Raw genomic sequence first — 26622 nt, forward strand, 5'->3', positions numbered from 1 at the left:
CAAACGTGTTCTGCATGCTAGGCGCTTTGTGAAACAAGTTTTTTTTTCTCAATAATATAAATTTGGCGCCCCCTTTGCTGCGATTGCTTGCACAACCAACAGCCACATTCCTGTAGCCAAAAGCGGGGGAATCTACTACTCAAATGCGACTCAACTGCGCATGTGCATGAGCCTGCTCGTAACTGCTAAAACAAATCAAATGTAAACAGTTGTGACTTCACACTCAACGGAGGCAATTTGTTGTTATGAAGCATTGCAGTCTTCTTAAAGCCTTTGACACACGTTGCTATCGGCAGACGCTTGCATGAGCACGGCTTGTCGTTGTTGTATATGGCGCATTTCCTTTGCATTTTAAGTTATTTTCGTTTTTCTCTCTCGTTCATGTTCTATTGTTGAAGTATTATTCTGCAGGAGCGGGATACAGTAATATCCTTTGTTAGAGTATCGGTTCTTACTAACCAAAATTATAAAAATTTAACTGAAAACTAAAACAATGAAAAATTCCCGGGTTTTTCCCGGATCTCCCGGGTCGTATACACCCTGTTATTACTCATTACTGAACAGGCATGCACAAAATTCTTTGCTCATTTGTTCAATAACATAAAATAAAATGTCTGCCACATGGCAAACAAATCTTTTCCAACATGTTCAACCTGTTTCTCGCAATTGGATGAAAGACAGCCATGTAAAAACATTGTCTAGGTAGTTAGTATGTACAGAACTCTCCACTGTGCGCGGGCTGTTTTGATGGGAGTATAGAGTTGGAGTGAGATGTGCAAGCACAGAACGTCACCAAGGCGTGACTGCAACTGAACTTCTCTGCCTGCTGTGAAGGTGTTGCTTATCTTTTTGTGTCACGGCTTGGTGGTGTTTTGGAAGGCAGAGAACAAGAGGCACTGCTGACAATGACAATGCCTGGGAAACCAGTGGAAGAAGCTTGAGAGAAATGTCACTCGATTTTGTTCTGTTCTAAGGGTATGTTTGGAGATGTTCCGATATACTGTTTAATATTAGATCTGTTCAGCCAAAATTGTAATTGTCGTATTGGAACAACAAAATGCAGAAGAGTTACAGAAAGATGTTTACGTCATTTAGTAGCTTGAACACTTCTAAGCTCTCTTCCAGCCCTCGAACTTCTGCAGATGGAGAAGAAGTCACATGGCAAGAGTTCATGCAACGCATAGCAGGTCCACTGCACCATGATAATTCAAGAAAGGCGACTGTACAAGAAAATAACAAGCTAAAAACTATGCATGATGTCATCAGGGTGACAGATCATTTGGATGGTAACACACTTCTGTGATTAGTTTAGTCGCAAAACAGCATAGTTACATTCCAATGCTCACACACAAATCATATGCATATAATCTGTAAACTTACTCATTCCACATGTAATTAATTAATTAACTAACTAACCAATAGTTAACTAGGAACTTGCAGACTGGAGAGAGAGAGAGAGAGAGAGAGAGAGAGAGAGAGGAGAGAGAGAGAGAGAGAGCACCCCACATTCTGAGCATCTGAAATGTTGAGCAGATAAATTATCTGCAGGCTTTAACCTCTTTGCATCATTAAAATAATAATAATTATGAAACTGGCAGTCACATTAGACCATAGAAGCAGAAGACGAGGTACCCCAGTACCATATTACTCTGAAGTCATGATCATCTGTATTGGTTTATACTGCTTATTTTTCAAGATTATGATCTTCCAGTTTAACAGTCTAACCATGGGGTCAGCTGGCAGAACTCTCCTGTATATAACAAAGATAATACATTCAGCAGCAACAACTCCAGCAGTAGAGTACTGAGTTTTGTACAGTCTAGCTGGCCCAACTGTATTCAAATACGTACTGATGGATGGATCTAAGACCAAAATGGAATAGGGCATGCCTTCTACTGCAATTTTCCCCAAAGCATAAAAAAAAACTGTGCCTTTCCTTACGAAATCTACAAAACTACTGCAGACATCTTGGCTATTAAGGCCTCTATAAAATAAGGAATGTCACTATTTTCGAAACTTTAATGCTAAACTTAGCAAAAATACATTACAAACATTGAAACATCACAACAATTACAAGAAATAAGTAAGCCCCTAGCAAATATGTTGAACGAAATACATATTGTTGAGACAAAGCATTGAGATATTAACGTAATTAACGCTTAGGCTGGGCCCTATCATATCAAAATGGTGGATGCTTTTGTGAGGGAAGGAATTACTAAAGCAAACAAGAGACATTGAGTCGCAGACAGCTACAACAAAAAGGCTGTTATGCATTTTAGCTTTTGGCCAAAAGGCTTTCTTCTGAAGTAGAAAACACACACACACACACACACACACACACACACACACACACATATGACGACCGTCTCTGGCCTCTGCTGCCAGACTGAATTTTTGAAATGCGCAGGTGGGAACACTTCCTGCAATATATCGTACACCATTGTGGCCTCAATCTTCACTAGTACCTGACCTTCACCTCCCTACATCCTCCCTACTGCCACTCCGACGCCACACAGCCTTCTATTCCACCAACACAACCCTTCTCTACTTCTCTCTTTTTCCGCTGCCCCCTCCCCCCTCAAATCACCCAACTGCACCTAGCAGCCTTGTCCTGCCCCCAGCACATTCCTGCATGTGTGTTTGGTTTTCTACTTTACAATAGGCCTTTTGGCCAAAAGCTCAGATCTATAGCAATCTTTTGTTGTGCAGTCTATGCCTGTCTGTAACTCAACTTCTCCTCTTTATGGTAAGTAGGAGTCTACATTTTTTCATATAATGTTGTAAAAAATTACAAAAGGCATTCTTCCAGGCACTTGGCTAATGAATACCAATTTCACTACTTAAGTCAACAAATGTGCTCCATAGGAATGCTCCACCTATTGAATCATTAGAGAGACAGATAGAGGAAGAGTTTACGAGACCTACAGTCCCTTTTAGTCACAGGCACATATTATTTTATACAATAGTAGATTATCCAACATTATTCGAATATTAAACTTTGTAAATAGAATGTAGAGGACCTTCATTGATTGTCATTGTTCATGTAACACTATGTTTTAATATGTCTGAATTCTTATACCTAAGTAAGTTGCTACTAATCAGCCTCTGATTTATTTCATGTTTACTACTTCAGTAATTGTTGAAGAGCCTGACTGGCATGTCTGATAATGATGTGCTGTCTGATCTGCGAGGAGTGTTGATTTCCCTATTCCTTCAGGGCGTCGGTGGGTTTCTCCGTAATTTATGGAGTAGTCCAAGCAATGCGAACTGGCATGAGAGCTCATTAAGGTGTGACATTAATATCTTCATAGCATTCTTATGTGATGTGCCATTTGTGATAAATTCTCATTGAGAAGAAACCACTGAAATTCTGTCCGCAGTTTCTACAAGCCTATTTGGCTTCAGTTTACGTACCTTTGACAGTAATGTGTGGTGCAGTTCTAGCATGTGGGATATCCATATGGAGAGCAAAAATTTGTCACGTACTCAAGTACATATGGAGGTACTGCAGCAATTGAGAGTATTTTTCTGTGTCCCAGTTCCTTCCTCTGTGTGTGTGTGTGTGTGTGTGTGTGTGTGTGTGTGTGTGTGTGTGTGTGTGAGAGAGATTGGGGGGGGGGGGGGGGGGGGGGGAGGGAAGCTGCTGTAAAATTCCACTGCGGTATTGCTCTTGTGATACCTACTGCTGCTGCTCGATATTTCATCCGTAAGGCAGTGACCTTCTCCTCGTGCAGCTGCTTTCTCCTGGAGGAATTCTTACTGCTGGCATGCCAGTTTTTGCTGCTCTTGCAGCTGACCATTTTGTTGCTGACACTGACTTAAAAATTGCAGATGTGCCTTAAGCTACTCCAAATCCATGTATGGTGATTGTGGGCAGTCACTGTTCATGTCTCACGGATTGTCTGTACTCACGGACTGCCGGTAATTCCGTCATGTACTCATAGAGTTTTCCATCCTCACATCAGGGTCACCAGGTGAGGTATACAAATATTCATAGTTGATATATGAATTAGGATAGGTAGCTACTCGCTACACAGAGGCAGCATTGAGTGACAGAGAGGCACATTTAAAAATAGGCTAAGCTGTTGGACACAGTCCTCCTTCAGACTTAGAACACACAGCACAAGCACGCGTGCGCACACACACACACACACACACACACAAGAGCCAGGCATGGATACAGTAGTCTCCAGGCACCAAATTAGATCACATCACCTAATGATGGCATCCAAGTTCGATGCTGAAAGATCATGATACTAATGTCTGATGTACAACCTGCGAATTTTTGCTTGGGAAGCCTGCAGGGAAAGACACCTGACAATTCAGTCACTGGACTATATGAACTGTCCCATTCAGTGGTTGTGGTGGTGAAAGTGCTCCTCTCCAACACAGAAAACAGCTCTAACTGCGAAGCTTCTAATGCTTTGGACGACTTACAGTGGTGAAGTATGTAAATAAACTCGCACTTCTTTAACCATATGACTTACTTGAGATTGTCAACCAACTTTCCTTGCTGGTTAGCTTGCTGCTGCAACCTCCTTTTCTCTTCTTCTCCGAAGTATATTTGCTAGGACCAGGAATTTCTCAAGACTCTTTCTACTTATAAAATAAGCAGATGTATGCAGTTTCTTTTTCTTCACTTAACAACGTATATTTGAACATTAAACTTTTAAAAATCTCAGTCTCCACATAAACAAATACTATCAAGTAAGTCTCTTCGCATCTTCAAAGCGTAGAAACAAAGTAGATTTACATGTAAGGTACAGCTGGCTTGATAAGCATGTCCTTTTTCAATATGAATCTGAATATACATCTTGTCCTTTCCAAGTCCAAAACGAGCATTAATTAACAATATCTCAACTATTCTTTTTTCCCCCACTACAATCATCAAAGTTATAAAACAGTGCATAATACATAAACACTCCTTGTTCTTTCACTATGGCTTCCATGGTGCGACCAGCAAACACTTGTTGGTGCCGTTCGACCGCCACGTCTATAGTCGTCTCATGATAAACTTCAAACCTGCACACACAGACAGGTGATGTGCAGTACATAGGCTCTCTCTTACTTATATTTAAAAATATCGTGTGTTCGAGACGGTAGAAGGCCGAGTGGTTCTAGAATTTATGTGGAAATCCTCGAAGCACTACATGCTGTAGCTCCATATTGTCATAATTTAATTCAATTTCCCATTGCTCTCAAAAGTGTATATTTCATTCACAGTTTTATTCAGAAACATACATATAATGATTATTGGGCTTATAATGTAGGAAAGTGAACAGCTGTAACTCGTTAAGCAGTACGAGCATGTCTGCATCAGGCACATACCTCCACTGAACTGGCTGCTCCTCCTCCAACACCAATTCTGTAAACGGGTCCTCCAATCTTCACAACTTTCATTCCTGCAGAAAGCCACATGAAAATTTAAAACTTGCTTTATTTGTTTTTACACCTACTGTCTATATACTGTTGGGGTAATCCTCAGCTGTGCCCTATGTATTGGGTGGTACATATATTAATTCTATTGAAGAAGGAAGTAACTGATATTAACAGAGACATGCCCAAACTAAACAGAATGCACAAAAATAAATAAATAAATAAATAAAATAAATAAATCAATGGGTATTAAATAAATGAAGACACAATGACACCAAATAGTGTCAGTATAAAAGAGTTCCAAAATGCTGATCCTGCAATGTGGTTTATTGTGACAACTGAAACTTTGTGCTAGACCAGGACTACAACATGGATTTCTTGCTTTTTGCAAGCACTCACTTCAACCATTAGGCTATGTGAGCAAGCCTCCAGGCCTGCCTCAAACTTTCATTCTGACTGATGTTTGCACGTACAGTTTCCGAACACTGCAACGACAAGTTCTTCCACATAGTATGGGGGAATAGCACAACTGAGGGAAGAGAGTCATTGGAGGGAGGACTGTGGATTGTTCTGCCAGAAATGATGTATATCAATCCCCTCTCGGGGAAGCCTTACCCATACAGAGCAAGTCCCTTGGTGCTGGATAAGGGAATGATTACCACCAGTTCCTGGCTGCTGAAGGGTAGAAGGGAAATAAAATACATCCTGAGGACCAAAAAGGGCAGAGAGAAAACTCTGGTAGCAAGTCCAGCTTCAAAAGGCTAGCAAGCCAGTAGTGGATAAAATAAACACTTTCAAACTTGCTACAAGCCTAGAAAAGAATGCATATAATGGAACATGACCTAGCTATTCCCAAGGACACAGATTTGGTACCTTTGAGGTACTAGGTCTGAGATGCTGACAGGGAAGGCGGATGAAGTCCTGGACTTGAAAAATAGGATTGTCGGAAACCATTTGGAAGGGAATAGGGAGTAGGGAATAAGGAATGGATATAGGCTGTCGTGGAGTAGAATGGAATGAGGAAGAAGGAAGAAATGAAGTGGCAGTAGTTATGAGAGGAGCACTGAAATAAGAGGTGTAGGGAATAAGTGGTATGATGATGAACACCAGAGTAAAAGTGAAAGGGAAGGATATGAAAATTCTAGAAGTATATGCACCACAAGGAAATTCTGTTAAAGAGGAAGAGGACTGTGAAGAGGAAATGCAGAGACAACCAACTGGTAAGATCATGGTAATGAAAGACCTAAATGCACACACAAGCAAGGAAAGAAAACGGCATTAGAAAGCACTGGAAGCGGAAGAGTGGGGAAGCAGAAATGAGGAAGGACAAAAACTTTTGTAAAAGGTATAAGTTAACAGTTGGATACACCTGGTTTAAAATGAGGGAAAGTTAAAAGGTAATATGATACAGCCATAACTTGTTGACTAAATCCACGATGGGCTACATAAAATGTGACAATATGTGAATATAATATCTTTCAGAGACCTAGATATCAACCATTGTGTTTTAATAGAAATAGTTGGAGGAATTAAAGAAGAAAAGTAGGCAGAAGAACATGAAAGAAGGCTACGAGTGCAGATATTGAAAAAAGAGAGATGCAAAGAAGAATTTCAGAAAACTGAAAAGAACAACGTGTCAGGCAATGAAATAAAGTCAGTAGAGGAAGAACAGAAAAAGTTCAAAACACTGATGGTGGGAGCTGCAGAAAATGTATGCAGAAGACCCAGTAATAAAAAAAAAAAAAATCATCCTGGTGGAATAACAGATAAGAGAGAAAATTGCAAAGAAGGACAAAGCATTACATATAAATCAGACAATGGAACATCCAGGAGGGAATGCAACAATATTACGAAAAGTAAAGTTGCTACTCACCATATAGCAGAGATACTGAGTCGCAGATTGGCACAACAAAAAGACTCTAACAATTAAAGTTTTGGGCCATTAAGGCTTTCGTCAACAACAGATGACTGCTGTTGTGTGTGTGAGTTGCATTTGTAATTGTAGAGTCTTTTTGTTGTGCCTATCTGCGACTCAGTGTCTCTGCTATATGGTGAGTAGCAACTTTCCTTCTCATAATAATGTTGCATTACATATAAAGTTACAAGAGAGAAAAGAGGAAACAAGAAAGTAATATGCTTAGAAGAAGAAGGTGGCTAAGAGAGTGGTAACACGAGAGAAGATGAAATGAATGGAAGAGTGAACAAAAGAGGTTGGAGGAAGAGAGAGAGAGGAGTAAGAAGGTCCTCTATGGAATGGTCAAGGCTAAGAAGAGAGACATGATGGATATTGCCATTATCACCAATAAACATGGAAAAGAAGTTGAGATTGTACAGGAAATCAAGGAGATGTGGAAGGGATGTTTTGAAGAATTACAAAACCCCAATGGAAAGAGAGGAGAGGAAAATTATCAGCCTGGGGACGGATGGGATATCTAGATGGACCTAATCTGGACAGAAGCAGACGAAGTATTAAATGAATGGAATAAAGGAGGCTGATTCAGCTGACACAATGTAGCCAAAAAGGTGCATGTACACGATTGTGTGTGTGTGTGTGTGTGTGTGTGTGTGTGTGTGTGTGTGTGTGTGTGTGTGTTCTAGCTTAAAAAATGGATTCATCTGAAAGCTCGCGAAGTATTCAGCCTTATTTATGTGCCTGTCAATGACTCAACAGCAGTATCATTTGATGAATTGACACCTTCACTGCAAATTTATCCACATTCGATCAGAACTTAAATAATTCTGAACCATGTACAGAGTGATGGAAGCTTTTTGTATGAGTACAGTATGGCAGACAATGCAAGTGACAGGAATCTGCAGTTCTTTTCTCCACACCAGTGTTCTTCCTCCAACCAGGCAGCACCGACATCACTTGTGCATGTCAGTCTACTGTCACTGACCCTCTGCCCTCAGGTCCCTCTCAACCTGTGATGTGAGTGACCTGCTCCTCCCTCTCAACCTTCCCCAACCTATCCCTCTTTTCTCTGCAGGGGCGAGTTACCAGTTCTGTAAGGTAGGTAATGTGTCTTTTCTGTTTTTAAATGAGAGTGTTGGTAGTATTCTGAATTTCTCATTCCAGCCACGTGTTCTACCGGCATGTAATTTTACAATTTTCTCAAATGAACTATCTGTCACGACATACAGTGCATCAAATTAGTTTTTGAGTTTGAGTTATGACGTGTAATGTAACAGACTGAGATTCATCAAATGAACAATACAATACACATAGTTAATAAAAATAACGATACATTTCTACATTTTATTTTTAATACCTAACCTTTCAGTTCATAAGTGACTTCATAATATTATATTAGTGCTATATAATGACACTCATTTTTCTGTAATTTTCCTTTTATTTGCATTCATTATTCTATAAATGTAATAACTGACTACACGAAACCATAACAATAATACTTAAAGACACTTAATTGTTAATTTCTGAAACAGTTACAATTTTTGAAGGAATGTTAACACCAATTGTTGTTCTGGCTCTTGTGGGTGATGTCAAAACTCAAAGTAAATAGGGATTCCACCAAAAAAGAAAAGGTTGATAAAAAAGCATCATTGTAATCACATTAATTTAAAATAGTGAGAAATTTTAAAGTGAATCTTGAAGCAAAATCATTGGGATGAAAAAGGAAATGAGCTGTTTCAAGACTTTTCGTTAAGCACCATCCTCCCGGACTTTTTTTAAAAAAAAAAATCACCTCAGGACTTCTGCAGTGAACATAAGTAACATTTAAATATGATAACAATATTTAACACATCCAGTTCAACCAGATAAATAACTACGGATTTATATACAGGGTTTTTCTAAATCATGGACCATTTTCAAAAATTCATATGTATTCAAGTGCAAGTCCAAAATGAACAAGCTTTATACCAATGAAAAGAGGAAGTTTCAAAGTTTTTGGCAGGTGGGCGGTGATGGTTTCAGAAGCAGCCAGTAGAGTTTGTGCGCCAATAGGGCCGTCATTCCATTTCACTGTTAGTTGCGAGTGAGATGGTGACTGCAGAGCACAAGGTTTTCTGTGTTCTTGAGTTTGCGAAAAGTGAGTCGCAAATTGCAGTGCAGTGGGCATTTCGTACTAAATTAAGTATTCAACCAACAACTCGCAAACGCATTAGCTGTTGGTTTAAGCAATTTAAACAGACTGGGAGTGTGTGCAAAGAAAAAGTGCAGGCCGACTGCATGTGTCAGAGGATGATGTCTGATGGATTCAAGAAAGTTTTGTGCACAGTCTCAGTAAGTCTACCAATAGAGTCAATCAAGAACATGGGATACTCCAACCAACTATATGGAAAGTTCTGAGACAGAGTTTGCTGTACAAGACCTAGTGATTACAACTTGTGCAGGCTCTCAATCCCAATGACAAAGAGAAGAATCTCGCATTTTGTGGTTATGTGCTAGCAAAGATGGAGGATGATGCATTTCTAAAGCATGTAATTCTTAGCGGTGAAGCGATGTTCCTCATTAGTGGAAAAGTCAACAGTGATTTATTTAAGTGATATCAAATATTATGAAAAAAATAAAAACTTTGAAACTTCCTCTTTTCATTGGTATAAAGCTTGTTCATTTTGGATTTATACTTGAATTAATACGAAGTTTTGAAGATGGGCCCATCATTTAGAATAACCCTGTATAATGTAAGGAGAAGGTATATTGCTACTTATCCTAAAATTGATATGTTAAGCTGCAGACAGGCACAATTAAAAGACACTTACACATTAGCTTCTGGCCTCAGCCTTCGTCAGAAAAAGAAAGAGAAACACACACACATTCATTCACACAAGCAAGCACACCTCACGCAAACATGAAAGCCATCTCCAGCAGCTCGGGCTAGAATGAATAGGATGCAGCTGTCACATATCACGAAAACAGCTATTTGGAGGGGGCAGGGATGGGAAAGGGGTAACAATGTGCTGTCCTCTGTCAATGCATCCACCTATCTTTCTCTACTCCTCCCCGTTTTGTTCCATCCACTCCCCTGCCCTCATCTCCCTGCTCCACAGTTTCCCGACACTGCACCTCTTGGCAATCAGTTCCACACTCCACAAGCCAGTGCTCTTTTCTCCCATAACCACACCACTATACCTTCCCCTTCCCCATCCCCTCCAGATTGCTGCCACCATTCTGCATGACAACTGCACTCTGGTCTGAGCTCTCAGAGATGGCGGGTCACGTGTGCGTGAGGCGCGCATGCTTGTGTGAATGAATGTGTGCATGTTGTTGTTTTTTTCTGACGGAGACTGTGGCTGAAAGATAATGTGTAAGTGTCTCTTAATTGTGTCTGTCTGCAGCTTAACATGTCATCTTTAAGGTAAGTAACAATCTATCTTCTCCTAGCGTTGTTTATATTCCAACCTGGGGTTCCCTTTGTTTACGTATTTATGTAACTTTTCCTGCTCCAGAGCTCAATTTATCATTTTGCAGGACTCACAATATTATAATGTGGATACCACAAATAATTAATATTGGTGAACTAAAATTGTGTGTTAAATTCTTGCGTATACTGCGAATAGGAGTGTTACACAAACATCACCAAAACTGATCGAGTGATCACAGAGGGTAAGCAGTCTGCTACTGACATGCTCCTTCACTCTACTAGAGGACAAAGTCGGGAACTTTTGTGTGGCCTCTCTGAAACTGACAGGCAGAAATGTCGAAGGGATGAATGCAGATATGTGGAACTTACTACCATGAGGAGTACCACTGCCAGCAGCATCAGTCTCATGCCTCATGGACAACACTTCCCAGTAGTGCAGAACAACGAGTCTTTAGTAAACTACTGATCCATTACCGCTAAGGTCATCGATTATGACTAAACTTTTCATAGCAAATCAGCACAGTTCACAGCAGAACATTCAGCCATACACTAATGTGCCACAGCAAATAATCCTTTATCCTTTAATAATGCCAACAGAAATTTCTTGTGTGTGTGTGTGTGTGTGTGTGTGTGTGTGTGTGTGTGTGTGTGTGTACTTTCATCAACACTTTTGTGTCTCCTGCTACCGACTGAAGGCAGTCAAGGAAAAAAATTATGTAGCTACAGCATGATGTGTACCTAGCTGGTTCTGGTCTAAATTAAACCACTTACCTGTTGGAACAATATGAGTTACAGAAAGCACTACTCTATAGTTTTCACTAAATTAATGTTACAGGAGGTACTGCTCCGTCAGTAATTCAAGGTGGGAATAAGGGGACCAAAGACATTTTCCATTTTAAAATTGAATGCATGAATATCTGTGGTGTCTTTTCTTTTTACAGAATAGTTAAATACTTAATTACCTAGCCAACAATGCCAACTAATCCCAAAGGCTATAGTATATAAAAGAACCCAATAAATTATAAAATATCATATTATTACCTACAACCCAAAACATATTAACATAAACTATACAAATGGTATTGCAGATAGCTGTAGATTATGTTTTAAAAATATTTTAGGAAGAAAGGAAACAGATTTCGTACCTGACTGTTTAACAAAGACCTGAAAACCACATTTTGATAACTAGGCTACTACACACATAATTCAAAAGCAAAATATATGATCCTTCCAATCTGAAACAAAACTGGTACTTAAAATTTCAATAGATTTTAGTAAATTGTAAGAAGCATTTTATTTCAGCAGCACATCACCTTTCTCAGGCTTCATCTTCTCAATCATATCAGCATCGAGGGCACCCACACCTCCACTGAACATAATGGGTTTGATCCATTCTCTCCTTTCATTATGCAAATCCTCCATACCAAAGGTGCGAGCAAACCCACATATTACAGGCTCGCCAAACTTATTTCCATAATCTGACGCACCATTGCTTGCTTCAACTAATATTTCCAAAGGTCTTGCAAAGTTATCTGGGTATGAATATGATTTTTCTTCCCAAGGAAGATTATAGTCTGAAATTTTTTGAAAAATACAGCATAAAAACAATAAATATTCATAAAACAAACAGATAATAATTGGTCATACTGTCCATGTACAGGTTTACACACTGAATACAGCATAAGCATAAAAAGCAGCTTTAATGTGGGGGCAACAAAGACACGTGTACAATTGCATTTTATTGCAATCTGAACAGTGTGAAATGTACAAAGCATGTTGTTTCTTATACAGTCTCAAATTGATTATGAGAGAAAGTGCCATAGACTACTGGTAGGTATTTATATCACTACTTTTGTGAAGTTTCGCAAAATGTTTCTATAAATTACAATCATTATTGACATTTACTTCAAGGTAATTTTGGTCTCCATGGAATGAGAATAAGAGTGTAATCTAGAAAATAGTGGCCTATTATGCCCACCCACTGCACATATTGAAGTCAGCCTCCCATTCAATGTCGAACAGTTTCCTCGACATCTTGCCTCTGTGTTATGCCAGTGCCACTCAAAGTAAGTTGTTACTCTGTGCTTTCTCTGGTTGTTTAAAATAAACTGATTGGTACAAAATCATGCAGGCTATGAGGTCAGATGCGTTACTTGGTTTTTGAAACCTGCACAAATACAGTCAACTGAAGGAAGTATATGGTAGTACAGCAATGAATGAATGAAAGATGAGAATGTGGTGTCAAGAGTTGAGTGAAGAATGAAATCATGCACAATAAACATGTGACCCTAGAGGAGATATTCTTTTATTTCCCAAATACCTCTCATTCTTTGCTCAGTGGAAGTTGCGTCTAAACATTTTGACTATAGCAAAATTGGCAACCGATATGTTTCCAGCCAACACAACACACAGAGCATGATTGCAGCACTGAAATTTATACTGCAGTATAAAGCCAATGAAAATGACTTTCTCAGCCCAACTGCACAGCCCTACAAATTTATACTTTGGATTTTTTTTTTTACAATAATTTTAGGTGATCTTAATGTTTTTTCATATGCTAAGTTCAAAAATGCCAAGGATTTCTCTATAACACATTAGGTTTTTTCACAGACTAATGATAAAAATTCTGAAAATTCAAGCTACACTTGGGTCAGAATAACAAAGTGATTGACATTTGAGTATGGAATGAGTGGATGTTGTCAGTTAGGGGCTTTTCGCACAAGCACAATGTGGCTACAGTAGCGTACACATTCATACATTCTCCACAAATGTGGTGGGCTGGGCTCACTTTACTGGGCTCACTTCAGAGGATCATAATAGTGTTATCAATCTCCTTAGCAATTTCACAGATAACTTCACACATTTCATAAAATAAAAATACCACACTGAGAAACAAAGCATATCAGAACAAATCAAAACAACTCTGTTACAGACCACAACTGTCGCCTGCTGCTGACTGGTAGCCAGCAGCTCAGGTAGCAGAGCAGTATGACTACTGTGCACAGGGCAGAAGATGTGACCAAACTCATTCTCTGATTGGTTGTTGATATGGCAGCTGTCCTCTCAACAACTAGCTGTCAGTCACTTTGTTAATGCTATCCACATGAAATCACATATATTTAAAAATAAAATGCTAAAATAAGGCCCTCCTAACATTATAATGAATTATTATGTTCTTCAGTACTAATATGAAGGTGTAAATGTTACTGTCTCTTCTTCTCCGCCTCAAAACTAAGTTTCAAAACAAATTTTTTTTTAGTGTGCTGCCTGAGACGATTCCCCATTGGTATCATGCCAACATTCCACAGGCTCTGATAACTTCATTCAATTTCCTTAATTTCCTGATGGAACCTCTCTCTTTTCTTCTCACTCACAGTAACCTACCTAGGTTGTCTGGGAATAGCTGATGTGAGAGTCCAGAAAGAACAGTTTTGAGCCCACTGAGGCATCCAGTACTTTGAAGTTGTACAGCATGTTTCTTAGTACATTCTTATAATCAGGGTCTTTGTAGTTGCCAAGAAACATGTTGATAACTTCTTTAAAGGATATCCTAGCTGATCTTTCAAGTCTTTAATTTTATCTTCCAGTGTTTTGTCTTTTACTAGTTTCTGAACATCAGGGCCAACAAAAACTCCTTTTAGTTCGGCCTCTGATAGCCTTGAAAACCTACTTGGCAGGTACTTGGAAGTGTCACCATCTATTCATAGGCCTTTAATAAAGTGTTTCATAATTTCAAATGTTATGTGAAGTGGAGGCAGGAGGGTGTACGTGAGTGTGTGAGTGTGTGTGTGTGTGTGTGTGTGTGTGTGTGTGTGTGTGTGTGTGTGTGTGTGTGTGAGAGAGAGAGCATGCATGTGCGTCGAGGGGGGAGACACCAAAGAATCAAACTTTATCTGAAATCAGCATAAAAAAATACACGAGAAAAACCTTTTAGCCTTATGAAAATTCCATTATTAACCAGTGTTGTTCCTTATGATGAGACCAGATGTGTCACTTCACCCCAGAGATAAGAGTGTCAAAGACTGGCACCATACCTTGTCAATGCAAAAAGGCATGGAAATTGGAAAAAACTTTGTCAACGCGAAAACATCTGGTGACAGTTATTTGGAACTGTAAGGCTACTCTTTTGGTTGTTTACGTGTCAAAAAGCACTATGATGGATCCAAGTTGAAGAGAACTGCAGCGACGACTCCAACAACCCAAAATCATAGTTGTGGAACATTTTCTCACATTACTGTATTTCTTCACTATAAGCATACTATTATTTCAAAGTAGTCTTCTCTTTGAGCATTTGAAGTTACGCATCTGTGCTGTTGCGTGCAGTTGGGCTCTGTTGCTACATCCTTTAATGTTGTCGCTGACTATCCTAGGCCAGAGTGGTTTGGCAGATATGTCACGTTGACAGCCACAATATACAAGCATTGAGACATTACATTAAGTTAAATCAAACAGAGCAGGAAGAGAAGGTGGTCCCATTGCAGAGCTGTGGAAACACGTAAGTAATGAGTCAGTTCAGAGTATTCATAACATTGTAGCCAAAATATGGGAGACAGACCGACTTTTTAACAACTGGACCTCTACCGTCCTGTGCCCACTACACAAGAAAGGAGACATGTCAAGACCTCATCAACTATAGAAGCATTTCCTTCCTTTCAGTGACCTATAAGAAATTACTCGGAATAGTGGAAAGAATACTAGACTCGTGCATAGGAAAGGATGAAATAAGATTCAGGATGTGAAGACCATGTGCAGAAGTGATACTGAACCTTAAAATGATCCTCAAATACATGAAATAAAAGAGCCTCACTTTACATAATAATAGCTGTCTTTCAAAAGGCTTATGACTCATTAAACAAACACTCCCTCTTGCACACACTACTTGAACAAGGTCTAGATAACAATACACCAAACCTTGTGAAAGCAACACTTATCAATATAATGTTCAAAGTAAAGTTCAGAGAACTGTCAAGGAACTTTGAGATCAGAACTGGTGTTAGACAAGGAGACAGCCTACTCACAACATTCTTCAACTGTCTGTTGAAGAATGTTATTTGAGAATGGATGAAGCTACTTACAGATGACTCTGGACTGAGAATTGGTTTCAAGAAGGACAATTTAGTTGTCACCTGCCTAGCTTTTACAGATAATGCCACACTTCCAATATGCAATGTACAGGGAGTTACTTACCAATTCCGCTTCCTCAACTGCATAGCAACAAGTTGAGTTGGAAAATGCCATCAACAAGACTGAGATACACCCAATACAATCCCATTAGGCAACACACTAATGTGTGGTACCAACTCCTTCAAATACCTCAGAAAATGGATAACCCCAAACATCAATCAGGTAATGGTTGTGAACAACAAGTGCACCAACCAGAGAAAGTCTACTATCTACGTAAGAATATTTACAGATCTGAATCATCTTCCCTCAATCTCAAAATCTGACAGTATGGGGACTTTCCATATTGTATGTCTAACATGGCAGAAAAAGATAACTCAGAGAGCTAGAATAAAAGGGACAGAAAAAACATGGGCCTCGTCAAAGAAGGCAGTGTGTACAGAATCAGACACAACAAGGAACTCTACCAACATTTAGAGTGCATTACAACAGCAATGAGAAAGAGGAGGCTGATCTTCTACAGGCACGAAGTCAGAAAGAATGATTGGAGACTCATGTCAAGGATCGTCAGCACTGTTTCTAGAAAGAAAGCGGAAGTGAACAACACCAGTTAGGAAAGACCTTGAGCTTGCCATAATGAAGCCCCAAATGGTTCAGTGTAGGCCTGCCATGTGCAACGAAAAAAGTATGGACAAACATTCAGGAAGAAAGGACACATGCATCAACCTGCTGTTGCAATGAATCCCAGATGCACTGATGTATCCCAGGAGAACTGTATATTGTTTCACAGCTACTGCCTTCCACAATATGGGCACCAAGACTTTTACATCTCATACCAGGCTTCCATACACAAGAGTTTTCAAAAGCCACCACAAATAAAGTCTAAATAGGCTTAAGTCTACAGAGGATGGAGGCCAAGGAATTCGTCTACCTCCACCTATTCATCCATCACAGAGTCTGTTATTTAGAGGCCTATAAACATTAACACTGAAATGAGAAGGAGCTCCATTGTGCATGGAGTACATGTATTGTCACACTAGCAGAACAGGTAGAGTATTCTCTAAGAAAGCACGGTAAGATCCTCAGTTGACTCTGGACGGAAGAACATGAGGCCCTAACTCACTGTACATTCTAACCAAATGTAACCAAGAGGGTATTTTGGACATTTCTTGTAATGTTGGAACGTCCTGCTTCTGCATGTTTCCCATGATAATGTTATTATATGAAGAGAAGTAGAAAAGGAGTTCTAACATTGAAACAAAGCATTTCCAGACTCATTCCCATATAATGCATTTTCTTCCTTTATGAGTGAGAAATTTTCTTGAAAGTTTCGCCGTACCCTTTTGTTACACGCTCTATATTACAGTGATATGTACTTGATTATGCGTGCCACACACACACACACACACACACACACACACACACACACACACAATATTACAACAAATCAGGAATTCCTCTACGCAGAAGGACATGTCAAGCAGATATGATATCTGGCATTGATGGATAATGTGAAGCATTTTTTCATCTTTTATTATCTTATAAATAATGCTGTGGTTTTTGATTAGTGATTGACTGATGACAGTAAATGTCCTAGTGGAATAAATGTAATGAGTGAGTCTAGAATGAAATTTTCACTCTGTAGTGGAGTGGGTCCTGATACGAAACTTCCAGGCAGATTAAAACTGTGTGCCAAGCCAAGACTTGAACTCGGGACCTTTGCCTTTCACAGGCTAGTGCTTAATGTGTGAGATTATTATCACAGTATGCCCAACTGTTTAAAGAGCTGTCTTCAGGATGTGTAGTGTGGATGCCACATAATTATTATCCTTATTACATGCTACTGTGCAACACACACACACACACACACACACACACACACACACACACACACACTCTTTCTCAATGTAGGGTTGGCCATAAAATATGATGCCAGAAGACTTTAGTAGATGAAAATTGGTAAAAGTAAGTCACTGTTTTGACATTTTCAGCTCCAAAACCAATATAACTCTAATGCACAAGCTGCACAGCTTAGACATTTTAGAAGATTTATAACATGTGTTGTGTTTAAGATGATTTGTAACATGACCACCAGTTCAGGTTCTTATCAATATGACTCCATAAGAATTTAGAATATTCTGTTTCATTTATTGATTTACCTTCATGCCTAATTTCAATCACATGTTCAAGTCTTGTGCAACACAGAACTGCACATATTGTATTTTATCCAAGTTCAGCTACAGACGGTTTGCAAAGTTCCGGTTACTAGCCTCATCCAAACGATATATGTTGCTGTAGACAACAGCCTTGACAGGAGGCAATCTGGCAAGTGCTGCTAATGAATTGTTTATATGAACTGTGAACATTGGAGATCCTACCATGCTTCCTATGGGCACATCGGCTCTTTCTTTCATTTCTGTAGAACATTCACTGTCCAGTATAACATACTCGTTTTTAATAGTGTAATATTCATCAAGCCAAATGCATTTAGGAGAAATCCTCGGTGCAGAAAAACAGCTTAAATCACTTAATGAAGACAAGGCCTTCAGCTCAAATTGTATACCAGTGAGTATGCTGATACAATAGCTCAACACTTAGCAACATATGCAACTGCCTGCTACTCGAAAGATCCGTACCTAAAGACTGGAAAGTTGGACAAGTCACACCAATACCTACTACTATAATTTATGGACTATAAGATGCAACTTAATTTTTAAGCAACTTTTTAAAAAAAATAATATTTTTACCATTTTTATTTTTAGAATGCAAAGTCTGACTAAAAAAACTTCTTAGTTTACAAAATCAAAATGAACTTTAAAGACCTTGAAAATCGTCATCTGAACTTTCTTCTTCTTCCTCCTCTTCATTGTCATCATTGTCCTCTTCATGTATACGATTGTATTCGCTGCCATTGAGAGCACTACTTATGGTGCACTTCTTGAAAGATTTAACAATAATGTCTTTGATCACTCTAGACCACAACTGTTTTATCCACTGACACACTTGTATGATTGTAGGTCATTTTAAACTTCCATTTGGCATGAATTCGTGTTGGGTTTCATCCAGCATCCATTTGTTCCATTCCTCTCTCATATACACTTTAAATGGTATATTTATCGAGACATCTAGATGTTGCAATTGTGAAGTATGTCCTCTTGGAATAACAGCAAGCTCTGTATTTCCCCATCTCAACTTCTCTTTCACTGAATTTTTCAAATAACTACTAAACTGATCTGGCATAAGAAGAGCTCTTCTTCAATAAAGCACCTTTCCTTCTCTGCTGCACACGGTTAATTCATAATTTCATCCCAGCCTCATCCATTCTACCCTTATGTACATATACAACACCTGATGGTATTTCAGAAGGTTTCGGCACTGTTTTGCACTTGAAAATGATCATTACCTCTAGTTTAGCACTGTCGGCACAACATGAAAGGACAACAGAGTAGTGCATTTTTCCATTTCCACTTGCTTTTATAGTTTTTTAGTTATAGTTTCGGTGCCTTTCATCACAACTGATCTGTTAATCAGCACATCAAATATCATCCATATTTGGTATCTGGCTTAGTTCCACATTGGTTTCCTTTTGATGTAGATTAACAAAGTGATGGAAAGATAATATTTTCTCCTCTTACTTTTAAGGCATTTTCTGAGATATTTTGGTTTGTACTCTAAGTCCACGACACTTCATAAACCTGTAGCAACAACCAACTCCACCCTTAAAGTTTGTTAAGTTCCACTACAGCACTAGCTTACGAGCGTGTACTGGTATTTGAATCACTTTTGTATTAATTCCAATGCCTTTTGACGGTGTCCTTCAATATTTTTCAATACGTCATCTAGTTTTGGCCACTTTGCATTCAGTCCTCTGTTTGCACATTTAGTCTTCCATATTTTTTTCAGTTCTTCTTTCGAGCCTGCCAATCGCAAATGTTTGTTTCTGTTGGTGGAGGGCCGAAATGCCAGTCAGCTGCTATGTTTCCATGTTTTTCTGCATATACTATTGCATTCAATTCATAGCTCGCATCATATGAATAACTTTTATTTTTTTCCATTACGAAACTAGCTACTAACAAAAATAGTGTACTGTTACTGATAACATAAATCACTTTCAATTCAAGTTCACTGGTACTCTAGACTGCAGTAACACATCATAGGATAGACAGTGTTCTGTGTTTGTGATGGTTGGGAGGGAGAGAGACAGTGTTAGCAATCTTGTGAATCTCAACAACTCATGTTCGTTGCATCCGTGCACTGCTGCTGTCAGTTGAATCCAATGTTGCCAGATAGAAATAGGTTTTTCGCAGCATCGAATATATGGCCATTTTTAGGACCAGCGAGAATTTTACATAAACACTGGCCTTTTTTATATAAATTTTGCGTATAAGACGCACGTGAATTTTCGAGCCAATTTTTTGAAGAAAAAAGTGCATCATGTAGTCTGTAAAGTACGGTAAAGGAGATAGGAGTAATCTGCTGAATTACAGACCCATGTCACTAATGTCGATTTGCAGTGATTTTGGAACACATACTGTGTTCAAACTTATGAATTACCTCGAACAGAAGTAATATCTGGCATTTCCCAAGGAAGTGTTATAGACCTTCGCTGTTCCCGATCTACATAATGATTTAGGAAACAATTTAAAGAGCCCTCTTAGATTGTCTCAGACTTTGCTGTCATTTACTGTCCTGTAAAGTCATCAAATGATTGAAACCAATTGCAAAATGATTTACACATGATATCTGTATACTGCAAAAAGTGGCAATTGACTGTAAATAATCAAAAATGAAAGGTCATCTACATGAGTACTTAAAGAACCCACTAAATTTCCATTACATGATGAATTACACAAATCAATAGCCTGTGAATTCAACTAAATACTTAGGCATTACGATTACAAAGAACTTAAATTGAACAATCTTGTAGATAATGTTGCGGGGAAAGCAAACCAATGACTGCAATTTCTTGCCAGAGCACTTAGAAAATGCAACAGGGCTACTAAGGAGACTGCTTACAACGTGCTTGTCCACCCTCTTCTAGAGTATTGCTGTGCAGTGTTGGATCCACATCAGATAGGATTGATGGAGGACATCAAAAAAGTGGAAGGAAGGGCTGCTCATTTTGTACTGAATTTTTTATCATGCTGAGAAACGAGATGGAGCAATCTGTTTTACTTGGTAAAAAAGTTTCTATAGCCAAGATTGCATAAATACTTATTTATTTTCGACAACCTGTTTCTACAGACTTTGCTGTCAGCTTCTGGTCTTCAAAAATTTTTGGAGCAAAATGTGTTCACTGGGTTACAATCTCATGTGAAGTTGTCATATTAGTGGTAAAATGTAGCACATTATATAAATATTTTTTCCACCACCATGGATCCTTGCTCCTTCCATCGGCATCAATACAGAAAAGTTTCCTTATCACTAGCCACAATCCAGTCCAATATACTGTTCCTGCGTTGTTGCTTGGCTCACTGAATCCCCCCAAATGGCCTTACCATCAAATTCCCTTCTCTGGCTGCCACCCTTCCTTCAACAATGACATCCATCTGTTCAGATTCCACCAATCCTTAGCCCTTACCAACATACTCCTGCAAAACCATTTCAATCAGGCCCAAACCTCTCTGCAATACCTTCACTCCATCCATAAAATTCCCCTGCTATGCAATCCCAAATTCCTGGATCCCGTAACACACACAAACTCTTGCCCTCCAGGAACTAGGGCGACACGCACAATGTCACTTCAAAAAATTCTCCAACCTGCTCGGTTCCTATTCCTGCCGTCTACTTCCACTGTCCACCACACCTGCAACAACTTCCAGACCTCCCCCATGCTCCTTCACAGCTATCTTGCAGACCTACTACATTTATCCACCCTCCAAAACTCTCCCCCCTTCCCCCACCACCACACAAAATCCAGAACCTAAACAGACCCAAACACAGTCATGAACCTATCCTACAAAATCCTTAATTCCATAAAAGTATCAGTCCTTTCCAAAGGCCTCACCTTTTGGCCCACTCCCAAATCAGTCATGCAGGACTTGTTTAAGATGTTCTCTCCTTCTCCTGGTCCCTACGGTGGAAACACTTTCTCGCCACCAACCCTACCAAACAGACTCAACCAGAGACCAGAGTTGAACCCTGCATGACCCAGTTCATTTCTCCATTCAACCACGATCCACCATCACTGCCCCAAAATCAACCCCTTTTCTTAACCTCAAACCTTGCCTCACCATTGTTCCCCAGATAACTCAACATGCAAACTAACCTTACATCCACAGAAAGAAACACAATTCACCACCTAAACACTGATCCTGACCTTATAATCCTATCTGCTGACAAAGGCTTCACCATTCTTGTTTTAAATAGCAAGGTTTACCTGCCAGCTGTCAGATTCATCTACCTACAAATCTTGTCACAGTGACTCAATTCCAGAAATGCAGCAGGATCTCAAGTCTCTCCTCAAACCCTTAGGCCCACCCAGAACCTCTCCCCGGAGTCCATCTCTCTCCTCACCCCTACCACTCCCTGCACTCCTACATTCTGCATGCTTCCTAAAGTCAATAAACCCAACCACCCAGGACACCACATTGTGGCTAGTTATTCTGCCCCCACCAAGAGAATCTCTGCTCTTGTTGACCAATGCCTTCAGCCTATTACCCACAACCTATCCTCCTATATAAAAGATACCAACCATTTCCTCCATCGACTCTCTGCAGTTCTTATTCCGTTACCATATGGTACCCTGCTCGTCACTATTGATGCCAATTCCCTTACACTAACATCTCTAGTGCCCATGGAATTACCGCTTTAAACAGTACTTATCCCAATGTCCACTGGATTGTAAACCAACCATCTCCCTCCTAGTCATTATAACTAACTATACTCTCACCCACAATTACTTCTCCTTTGAAGACATTACTTACAAACAAATCCAAGGTACAGCTATGGGCATCTGCATGTGCTATTCTATGCCGACTTTTCATGGGCCATCTAGAGGAATCCTTCCTAAACAACCAGAATCCCAAACCCCTCACCGGTTCAGATTCAGTGATGACGTCTTCGTGATCTGGATCGAGGGTGAGGACACTTGTCCACATTCCTTCAGTACCTCACCACCTTCCCCCACATTTGTTTCACCTATTCCTACTCAACCCATTAAGCCACCTTTTTCCAGGTTGGCTCCACCTCAAAGATGGCTACATCAGTACCTCTGTCCATATCAAACCTACGAGCCACCAGCAATACCTCCACTTCGACAGCTGCCATCCATTCCATACCAAGGAGTCCCTTTCATAAAGCCTAGCCACCTGTGGCCGTCTCATCTGTAGTGATGAGCACTCACTCTCAAAATATAATGAGGGTCTCATTGAGGCCTTTACAGATCGTAATTACCCTCACAACCCTGTACAAAAACAGATCTCCTGAGCCTTATCTTTCCAGTCACCCAATACCTCCCAAAATCCCACCATCCGGCCACATAGAAGCACTCCTCTCATGACTCAGTACAACCCAGGACTGGAGTAACTGAATTACATTCTCCGCCAGGGTTTTTAGTACCTGTCGCCGTGCCCTGAAATGAGAAATGTCCTACCCACTATCCTTCCCACCTCTCCCACAGTGGTATTCCGTCACCCATCGAACCTACACAATATTCTCATCCATCCCTACACAACTCCTGCTCCCAGCCCCTTGCATCATGGCTCATATCCCTGTAATAGACATAGATGCAAGACCTGTTCCATACATCCTCCCACCACCACCTACTCCAGTCCGGTCATAAACATCACCTATCCCATCAACGGCAGGGCTACCTTGGAAACCAGTCATGTGACCTACAAGCTCAGTTGCAACCACTGTGCTGTATTCTACATGGGCATGACAACCAACAAGCTGTCTTGCCCGCATGAATGGCCACCGACAAACTGTGTCCAAGAAACAACTGGACCACCCTGTTGCTGAGCATGCCGTCCTTCATTTCAATGACTACCTCACAGCCTGTGCCACCTGGATCCTTCCCACCAACACCAGCTTTCCTGAATTGTGCAGGTGGAAGCTCTACTCTCCTTTTTCACTACCCCCCCCCCCCCCTTCTCTCCCCTGCCCTCCGTCTAACCTCCCAACTGCACTTAGCTGCCCTACTCTCCCCTTCATCTCTGCCTGCTCCCAGCAGCACTTCACCGTCCCCCACCCCTACCTTGCTATCCCTCTCCCTTCCCACCCCAGCCTCCTCCTTACCCCCCAGCTGGTTGCCTCTCCCATAATGGGCTTGTGTGTGTGTGTGTGTGTGTGTGTGTGTGTGTGTGTGTGTGTGTGTGTGTGTGTTGTCAAATTTTGACAAAGTACTTGCTGGCCAAAAGGTAATCTTGCGACAGTCTTTTTGTGGCACCTTTCTGCAACACACTATCTCCACTATATGGTGAATAGCAGCTATCCTTTTCATTATATTGTTATATAAATATTTGTCAGATATAAAGCAGTCACAATCAGAAAGCACCTTGTGCACATGATCTTGTCCATATATCTAACACTTTACAAACAACTGTTAAGTCTTAAAAATCATGATATACAGTAAAATGTTCATCAGCACATCTGTTTAATTTATCATGACATGGTCATCAATGAATAGAACAAGACAAACTAACATAAACAAATGTGCTGATGTGCATTTCACTGTATGTTTTGATGTTTAAACTGTAATGATCACTTGTGGGCGTTACCTACACAGACGTGGTCATGTGCACAAAGTGCTTTTTGATTGTAAATTATTTCTGACAAACCTTTGAATAATGTGTTACATTTTATCCAAGAATATTACAATTTGGCATGAGGGTATAACTCACAATGAACACATTTTGTAGTGAAAATTTTTGAAGTCCAGAAAATGACAGTCAAGTCTTTCAAAACCACTTATCAATTTGTATTATTGTGAAATAGGGGAGAGAGTGCCACGGATATGATACACAATTTAAGATGGCAATTGTTAAAACAAAAGACATTTCTTGTTGCGCCAGCATATTCTCTAAAAACTTCAATCACCAGCTTTCTTTCCAAAGTGTGAAAATATTTTGTTGGTGACCACCTACATAGAGAGAAATGATCACTGTAATACAATAAAAGCAATCAGAGCTCACAAGGAAAGTTTTAAGTGTTCTTTTTTCCCCACATGTTGTTCAAGAGTGGAATGGCAGAAAAATAGCTTTAAAGTGGTTCAATGAACCCTCGGTCAGGCACTTAATTGTGCATTGCAGAATAATCATGTAGATGTAGATGCTGATATAAGACTCATATATATTACAAGCTGAGACACTGACAGTTTCAGAAGAATCCATTCTCACACATTCCACAACCGAAAAATGTTTGTAGTAACACTACAACTGAAAGACAGGAAATCTATTTTTATCTGCATTATGCAGCACTGATTATGTAATAGAAGATTAAATAAGTGCTCACCAGGAATCAATAGATTTCCAACAGAGTAGCCGGCAGTTCCCGCAATATAATGGCCGCCTCTTCCGACAGCGTGTACATCTCTTATCCTGCCTCCGGTGCCCGTTGTTGCCCCACTGTAGAGTATCAAGAACACATCAGTAGCATTGAGTTTGTTGCTGTACTGGGGGTATTACTACTGAGACAGGAAATCATTACCTGAATGGTGCAACACCTGTAGGGAAATTGTGTGTCTCTGCAGTGAAGACAATGTGCAACATTCCTTCTTCTATTTCGAAGTTACTTGCTTCCTTTGCCACTTTTGGATGGAATTTTTTGACTTGAAAGCCTTCAATTGCACTGAAATAATAATAATAATAATAATAATAATAATAATAATAATAATAACAGTAATGATAATTAAAATGGTGGATTCCATGTCCTCACATCTGCTCATCAGCCTAATACTTCATTAGGACACACAAAAGAGGTCCAACAGCAAAAGAACAGCCCCAACAGTGGGCTAGGCATGGCTGCTTCACACACCAACCACACTGATTAGCTAATGTGATTTTGTATATGCCTCTATGGCAAAGCCTCAGAGTTTGACAAAATAATTTAATTGGATGGGTAAAAAATCTACTCACCAAGCGGTGGCAGAACACACACACACACACACACACACACACACACACACACACACACACACAAAAGAAAGTTATAATTAGGGAAGCTTTCAGAGCCAGTGGCTTCTTCTTCAGGCAGAAGGATTGAAGGGGAAGGAAGAGGGGTGAAGGAAAAGGACTGGAGAGCTCTAGGAAAAAGTTAAGATTTTGGGAAACTCACGCAGAAATGCGGGGCAGGGGAGACTTACTGGATGGGATGTGAAGGAAAGGTTGATTGTTGCATTGGAGAAGCTTTGAAAACTTGAGAGGTTAAAGGTAGAAGACAGGGTAATATGGAAGACAGGGATTACTGTTTAAACATTGTGCATGGTTAATAAGAGTGAAAAGCTAAGTGCATCGCACATAACAGAGCTGGAAGGGAGAGGGCGGTGAGGGGGAGGGGGGGGGGGGGTGAAAAATAGATGGGTAAGACAATGAAAGATGTGGAAAACTAAAACGGAGTGAAGAAAAGAGTAGTTACTTTGAAGACATGCTGAGACAGAAGGAATTAATATAAATTAAGGACAGGTGGATGGCGAGAGCCAAGGAGATGCTGTCCCCACCTGTGGAGTTCTAAGAAACTGGTGTCTGGGAGAATAATCCAGATGGTGTGTGGTGAAACAGGCACCGAGGTCATGACTGTCATGTTGTACAGCATGCTCTGTAACAGGATATTGTGTGTTGCCTGTGTACACCCTCTGCCTATG

The 26622-nt window shown here is 40.0% G+C and overlaps 1 protein-coding gene across 2 annotated transcripts in view; it reads right to left on the reverse strand.

Moving 5' to 3' along the window:
• The window catches only part of LOC124709107 (phosphoribosylformylglycinamidine synthase), a 213371-nt gene that overhangs the window by 118290 nt on the left and 68459 nt on the right, over positions 1 to 26622 (reverse strand). For both annotated transcript variants that reach the window (XM_047240757.1, XM_047240758.1), the window contains 4 exons: positions 25470 to 25610; positions 25275 to 25387; positions 12014 to 12274; positions 5329 to 5402 (listed from right to left, as the gene is read on the reverse strand). In XM_047240757.1, the coding sequence (XP_047096713.1) occupies positions 5329 to 5402; positions 12014 to 12274; positions 25275 to 25387; positions 25470 to 25610 (589 nt within the window). The remainder of the gene's footprint in view (positions 1 to 5328; positions 5403 to 12013; positions 12275 to 25274; positions 25388 to 25469; positions 25611 to 26622) is intronic.

Source organism: Schistocerca piceifrons, chromosome 7 (genome assembly GCF_021461385.2).
Source record: "Schistocerca piceifrons isolate TAMUIC-IGC-003096 chromosome 7, iqSchPice1.1, whole genome shotgun sequence".
Lineage (NCBI taxonomy): Eukaryota > Metazoa > Arthropoda > Insecta > Orthoptera > Acrididae > Schistocerca > Schistocerca piceifrons.